At 42.7% G+C, this 7,296-nt stretch overlaps 1 protein-coding gene across 3 annotated transcripts; it reads right to left on the reverse strand.

Moving 5' to 3' along the window:
* Hiscl1 (histamine-gated chloride channel 1) lies at positions 1 to 6,446 on the reverse strand. Of its 3 annotated transcripts, XM_046626705.2 has the most exons (10): positions 5,996 to 6,446; positions 4,932 to 5,693; positions 4,100 to 4,244; positions 3,928 to 4,010; positions 3,685 to 3,828; positions 3,461 to 3,543; positions 3,164 to 3,298; positions 2,894 to 2,994; positions 2,498 to 2,818; positions 1 to 1,846 (listed from the first exon to the last, which is right to left on the reverse strand). In XM_046626705.2, the coding sequence occupies exons 2-10, from the start codon at positions 5,033 to 5,035 to the stop codon at positions 1,694 to 1,696; spliced, it is 1,269 nt and encodes a 422-aa protein (XP_046482661.1). In that variant the 5' UTR covers positions 5,036 to 5,693; positions 5,996 to 6,446; the 3' UTR covers positions 1 to 1,693. The 3 variants fall into 3 exon arrangements, with proteins under 3 accessions (XP_046482661.1, XP_068992504.1, XP_046482663.1); XM_069136403.1 differs by having other exon boundaries at positions 4,932 to 6,446; XM_046626707.2 differs by having other exon boundaries at positions 4,100 to 4,241; positions 4,932 to 6,443.
* Positions 6,447 to 7,296: the final 850 nt, after the last annotated feature.

The raw sequence follows: 7,296 nt of genomic DNA on the forward strand, positions 1-7,296 counted from the left end.
TCGTATTTATACATATATTTTCACAAGTGTACATGAATATTGATCATGAAATCGTTTAGTGAGAATTATGCCCGTACAAGATATTAAACACACACTAGTACGTGTTTTCGTTTATAATTATTACAAGAGCTGTGTACTTAATTATTATACAAAATAAAAGTAAAAATTAAAAAAAAAAAATAAATTCTTCATTTTATCACTATATCAGCTTCGAGCAATGAATAATTTATTACAGAGTCTGCGGTCAAGATTATTTTCTTCAGGTGCATTATAAGGTTTTATGCACGTAAGTTTATAGTAATTCGGATTTCACTCCGAACGATTAAGCTGCGTTCAATTGGCACACTACAAAAGGTATATTAAGATACAACGTACGTTGATTAAGATATACGAGTACATTACACATATACACATAATCATAGATTACATTTTTAGAAATGGCTTATGCGCGAGTGTTAATATAGTTACAGATGACGATACGACGATATTGCGGACTCCGTCGAATCGCAATAATTAAGCATTATACGTCTACTTAGGCTTTATGTATATGCGTTTGAAAATTCACACACTCGGAAGATAGGTATAATTTAATTCAATACGATATAATGGAATCGAATATTTAAAGCGCGATTAAATTATAAACTTGTATACTCGTAACACGGTCATTTTCATACGTATTAAACCTTGGTAAATCGTTGTATATTCAATCTGTTTAGTATTGGTATTATAATATTACGTTATATGTATAATCACTTAGTGTCATCAATCATTTAACATTAATATTATACATAATTCACATACACATACCACTATTATCTACATTTGCAAATAAGTTTTTTCTCTTTGCCTCATCTTTCTTCTCTAAACTTGAACATTTACGTAGAAATAATCTGATCTGCATTTATGAGAATGGAAAGGAAGAAATATTTGTACTGTGTTTCAAATTTGACGGTACAGTGAATTTGACGCTATTATATAAAAACAAAGAGAAGATAGATAGAAATTACAGAAAAGAAAGGCGGCAGAAAGGAAAAGATGCAAACATAATTGTCCCTTCGATAGGGTCGTTCGACCTTTTATCTCACATCACACTTAATTCTATGTCAAATAATCTATACAACGTGACACTTTGGACTCGAATACTTGAAGCTAATCTAGGGCTAAAAGTATATTTATACCAAATATTATTTAATTCCGAGATCTAAATACGCATTATAGTTCAATACGAAGATTTTTCAAAATGATTATTAGCAATTTTAAATCACTAATATGCTCAATGCCAATTCGACTCGTCGTCAGCAAATTGCACGACATTATAATATATATACTTACAGTTGAAAAGCAAGAGCTGAATTCAATTTTGTGTCTGAAAAGGAAGTGATCTAAAAAAAAAAAAACACGCAACCATGTCAAAATACGCGATTCTGGAAAAAGATCTATATCTCATCAGCCGTTGCTGCAGTGCGACATAGTCTTGTGACACGTATGAATTATTACTGCTCATGTCTATTGGCGATTGCAAAAATCAGGCATCTTAAGCAGTTGTAATATTGTGATTTCTTCCTGGCGCGCAGCAGGGTTTTCTACACCCATCGAGACATTAAGCAAACATATTGTGTTCCGGATTCGACTACGCAACACCGACCGCAAATGCGTGACACGCTTTTTGCGTCGTGACAAGCGCGCCTTCCAATTAGATGTACTTGGCGAACATGATCCAGTAGGTGACGTTCAGCACGGCGAACAGGAACGGAAAAAATACTCTGGATACTCTGTCGACGTTGAGGGCCCGCATCCGTGCCTTTTGCGCCGGCGTCGGTCCGGGGGGTGGCGCTGCGGCTGACTTCTGTAATCGGTCGATTATCAGGACGGCGTTTCTCTGCGTAATAATAAAGGGCACTTGAATGCCACTTGGAAAAACGTCAACCCGATAAATGAACGCATGGGCCGTTAAAATTCCTGAATTTAATTTTCAGGGTACCACGAATCCCACAGAGTCATCCGAGCCGCAGGAAGTCCAATAACGAATTGGAGTACTATTAACCTTAGAACGGTAACGTAGAAAAAACACAACATACGTTTTCGACTCAAGACACATCACTTTTTTACCACTGTTTTGGAACTTACGCAACAAGTTTTTTGGCCCATGTGATACATTACTAAATAACGAAGAAAATGAGACCCTACAGGACTCTTAACGATACGATGTACCCGTAAGACGGAATTAACAAGATGGGAGGATTTTTTCACCCCACCTTACCGGAATAGGTAAAAAAAATGACGTTACCGTTCTAGAATTAAGCTAATACAGTATATTTGGAAACCATCAAAGTTAACGCTTGCAAGAGAAATACGATTCGGACATTCAAGTAATCGGGCTGATCTTTCCTGTGCCGTGAAAGGAGACAGAAGCTGGCAGGACTTCATCGTCTGCTCTTCTCAAGTCACTGAATGAACTGAAAGTAGTGTGAACAATGGATGTGCATCCACGTGTCACCTTGGTTGCTATGTCGAAGATCTTGTCGAGCTTCGTGGCGTCCGGGCCACTGGCCGAGCTTGGTGGAGGAGGAGGTGGTGGAGGTTTGGCTGGTGGAGCGTCATTGTCTCCGAGTACGATGTTGACCAGACAGTATTCCATCAAGGCCATGAAGACGAATATTGTGCAGACAGACATGAAGGCGTCAACTGCTTTGAGGTATGATACCGGAGGCAAAGAGGCCTGACTCTTTGCATGCTGCGTCGAAAGCGTCAAGAGCGACGTCACTCCAAGAGTGACTCTCGCCGGTGCGGCTTCCGGTTTTATCCAGAACGAAACCCACTGGTGAAAAACAATTTTCAAAAACCCGGTTAGGAACGGATGTGAACGTTTCGAAGGATGGTCACAATTACTCACCGACATGATTACGATGAGGCAAGTAGGAACGTACGTGTGGAAGAGATAGTAGCCCAGCCTCCGTTTTAGCACGAAGACAACTTCCAGGCATGTAAAGTTTCCTGGAGAAGAAAACTGCTTGGTTCAAATCTGTATCTGCCATGAGGGGAAGTAACGGCAATGAAAAGTTGATGGCTGATTAAAATCAGCTCAATGTGCGATGAAGCGATTTGGTCAGTACTTGGTTCAAAAACTCAACGTTCGTTAGATGCTAAGTCTTTAAGAACATACCGGTGGAATAGACTTGCGTGCAATCAGCTGTGTAGTTTTTCACAAGCTGAAGTTGTGGCAGTTCTATGTTTTCATCAACGACCAGCGGTACGTCAGGGTCCCATTGAAAGATCATTTCATCCGTGGTATGCGACACTATTGATTGAAAATATTTTAAACTTTGGTGAGTGTCGAAATTTTTGTTTCAGCCGACAGAAATGAGGGGGGAAAGGAAACGTAAGTCGTGCGTGAAAGACGGTAGGTGGCTTGAAACTAAGCTCTAAAAGGCCCGTGTTGTTGTCATATGAGTTTACTTACAACTTTCCATTTGCAATTTGCATTCCTGTGTGTCGTGCGGATAGATCAAGAAGTTCATGGCGCAGGAAAGTTTGAGCGTCAACCTAAAACGAATGATGATGATGTTTGGTGTTTGCTGTGATGTCACTATTTCGGGGTTTTTACAGATAAGAGAATACAGAGGGTCAGTTCAAGACAGATAGCGGGAACGTACAATGATAGTCGAATAATTGATCGGCACATACTTCACCATGTATAAAATAGTCTTGTCTTTGTAAAGCCATAAATAGTGATTGGGGATTGTCATCGTTTGGAAGGTGACGGATTTGGCATTCTTGAAAAACGAATCCGGTCTCCACATGTTTTTCAGCCAATCAACTTCTAATAACCTTGAATCATGACAAGAAAAAAAATCTATCATTTTCGCATCGGTTCTCTTTCAAACTGATCGATTGAAGCATTGTGTTGTTCAACAATGTCATCCTTACCTATATTCCGAAGTCATATTTTCCGGAAGTCGCAGTCTGTTGTCTTTCCATGTCTGGGCAAAAAATATATCTGCCGCATATGTCTAGGAGGATTTTTCTTGTGATTAATTTAAAATTCGGATTAAATCGTTCGCTTACCTCAGCTGACTACTTGATTGCAAAAAAGTCTTACCATAGAATTTTCGTCTATAGAATCTAGACCCATTACTGTTACGTGAAAATAGACGACAGTTGCTTGTCCATCTTTCTTTGGTGGCCGCATCTTGTCATATAACTTTGGATCTTCTGGCAAGAGGTCAAAGAACTCCAAACTCCTTCTGTAAATATTTCGTGTGTTTTTCGCTAGAGGGGTGTGTGATATTCTCTATTATGCATCGGCCCAATGACTCGCTGACAGTGCACACGTGACTCGATATACATTTTTGTGCCCATCCGATGATTTGTCAATATAAAAATAATATTTCTCACGTGGACGAAGTTCGTGACTCTTGAAGAAAGAATGTACTTTCAATTGGTAGCAACACCGAAAGCAGGGAATCATTATAAATGGAGTGAACATTATTGAAATGTCTTCGATATCGGGGGCATTCTTTTAGATCCCCAATTAACTCTTTTGAAGTAAAGAGAGTATATCTCCATTGTTTCGATTACACACAGTGGACGATGTATAGTGAGACACTGGTTGGGAATTCGTATTGGAATTTTAATGAGTCCAACTTGGCACCGAAACGAGAAGCTAATCTGTTGACTGGACGAGTTTGCGAAAAAAGAATTACGATAATTGGAGGAAGTCGATGAATCGGAAGTGTCGAACAACGGCAGAGAAAAGAACCCTCTGACTACCACTAGAAGAATCTTGTCTTTATTTTTTTCAAGAGTGCTCGAAACGATGGTAAGTAACTGTTTATTCTGTAGGTGGCAGTAACGAAAAGTTTTGATTTTTAAAATGAATGAACTACATGATTTACTTTACGTATTCCTCAGAATATCACGGAATGCCTTACTGAGCTTGGGCTGCATAGATGAGGACAAGTAAGAGAACCAGCGGCAGAGAAGCACTCATCCTGCAGACGCCGTTCAGAGTAGCCCGAGCTGGACCGCTCTCCATGTCTTCAACACATTTCAAATCCGTAGTTGAGGGAACCGGAGTATGCGATAATATCCCGGATGTTCAGAAATGACAGTTACGCAATCGGTGTGGCCGAAAGATTCGCTTCAACGGAACCACTAGAACCGATGGTTTTTAGCCACGATTGACTGCCGAACGTCGACTGACTGAGGACCTCCGCTCGACTTCTTGCCCGAGATTTTGCAGAAGTTGCGAAATTGGAGGCGGAGAGGTACGCCAGAGGTAGAAAAGTGGTGGGAGGTACAGAAGAGCAGTGACGTTGTTAGAGAGACAGCCTTGGAAGGGTTGAAACGCCCCTGTAGTAGCGGGTACTCGTGTTAGACGTTGCGCTGAACCTACCGTTCGTTGGTACTAGCTGGTTACCAGCCACTGTCTCTACGGAGTTTCCATCACCTATCACCTATCTTCACTCGCCCCTCGTTCCACCTTGCTTCCTTCAAATTTCTCCCCCTTCCACACGCCCCTTCCCTGGGGATAGCGCGATGCGGTTCCTTAGGACGGATGTGGACCGATACAACAGATAAAAGGTCAGCCAATGTCTATAGAACATGGGCTTATATTTCGCTGCAACTTCTCTAGGTGTAACGTTTGTCATGTTCGATTCGCCACTTTTCGAATGGCAAATGAGATCTCGTATCTGGAAGGGTGAAAGATGAATCCGTACTAGAGAAAAAAAAGATCTTTTCGTTTTTTCGTAGACAGTGGAAGTTGTCCCCCTGACGTTGACTAGAAAAAAAGGCAGGATCGAATTCGTGCTGCTAATTTTACCGGATTTCACTGCATGCTGGCACGGAAGGAAGCCATCAAAGAGTCCATTGTGTCCGTGAGGGTATCACCGAGTCTTTAATCGACGGGATCTCGTCCCTCCTGTCTCTTTGCAGTATTACGTTCGACTGTTTACCTACCCTGCAACGAATCCGGAAAGGGTTTCTCACCTACCTTAAACGCTATGAAGCAGAACGAAGATGTAGCGTCTTCATTCTCAGGATCATCCTATAAGTCAACAAGTTCGCGACTCTCAATGATCGGGGGAATGAACGACCGGCGAGAATCCTGTCCCGCGTGTAGGGCCTGTCCATCCGCGCATCAGACGACGGTTAAAGGTACTAGTACCCAAATAGCATCCACACTTCGGAGAGTGGAGGCCGTGAATGCCAAGTGGTCCTCGTCCCTTGGTAACTACCGCTATTTGAAGGCACCAGAAACGACGCCAGTCGATGTATCGATCCTTGAAATTGTGCCACGAATAGAAAGCGTCGCTTCGTCAAGTGGCCGGCACACTCTTTGAGGAGGCTCCAACTCATCGTCACGGTGACAGAGAAAGAGAATAGCACGGTGGACCAAGGGGGCAAGAGAAAGATACATGGAAAAAGAGAAAAAGAACTGAACTGCGGTGATTTCCGTTGCCTCCACGACCCGTACACCGTTCGCCAAACCCTTCTTCAACTTGGACTTGGGATGCTGTCGGGCGATAATAAGTGTCACCTTCATTACGCGAGCAATTATAATCATTAGAACTAACCAAAAGTTGCATCCACCAGTATGCGCGAGGATGGAATCTGGTGAAGGGTACTGCTTCTACACGGTTTCAGATGTCTTTGGCATCGGACCTGAACCGCACCGGTTCGCCACTGATGCAGCGAGTCAATATTCTCCGCGTCATCTCGAGTGGCTGGTGCACTCCTCGCGTATGAAACTTGTTCGAATTAATTAGGATCCCGTAGTTCTCCAGCATCGCTTCGAGCAACTCCTCAGGCTCTCCGCTCGCGGAATCGTTTCCGGTATACTCGTCACTGCAGCAGTGGCTCATCTGTGCTCGCAACAGCGTCGGCCGAATGATCGACGGTCCCCACTTTCAGGTTCTCGTACAATAATCGCGATAACGAGACATTGAGAGCGGCTTCATCCGCAATCAGGTCATTCCGGGTCTCCTAGGCGACTCGCTGAGTGGGTATCCACCAACGACGCAGTACCCGTATCGCCTGATGGTTAACGAATCAGGTCTCGCACGTCACAACGTCGCAGTATGACGTCACTATCGTCAAGTTGGGGTGCTGAAGAGCAAGACGAATATCCCAGTGTTGGAATGCTCGAAGAACTTCTCAACCGAATTGCTCTTCATCTCAGGGGTGACGGATCATGTGAATATCGCACTCGTGGACAACCTTGTTTACCAATCTCTTCTGTTCCCTCTTCTTCTTCTTCTTACCGCCCTTAATACCGTCAGTGAATTACGGTGC

This window comes from Neodiprion pinetum, chromosome 5 (genome assembly GCF_021155775.2).
Source record: "Neodiprion pinetum isolate iyNeoPine1 chromosome 5, iyNeoPine1.2, whole genome shotgun sequence".
NCBI classification, from domain to species: Eukaryota; Metazoa; Arthropoda; class Insecta; order Hymenoptera; family Diprionidae; genus Neodiprion; species Neodiprion pinetum.

Excerpts from the sequence above, each read along its gene's own strand:
- Hiscl1 (XM_046626705.2), bottom strand. The coding sequence starts at position 5,035 with ATGGAGAGCGGTCCAGCTCGGGCTACTCTGAACGGCGTCTGCAGGATG. Across the intron at positions 2,995-3,163 it reads CACGCAAGTCTATTCCACCG|GAAACTTTACATGCCTGGAA; the intron begins GTATGTTCTTAA and ends TTTCTTCTCCAG. Across the intron at positions 2,819-2,893 it reads GCCTCATCGTAATCATGTCG|TGGGTTTCGTTCTGGATAAA; the intron begins GTGAGTAATTGT and ends GTTTTTCACCAG.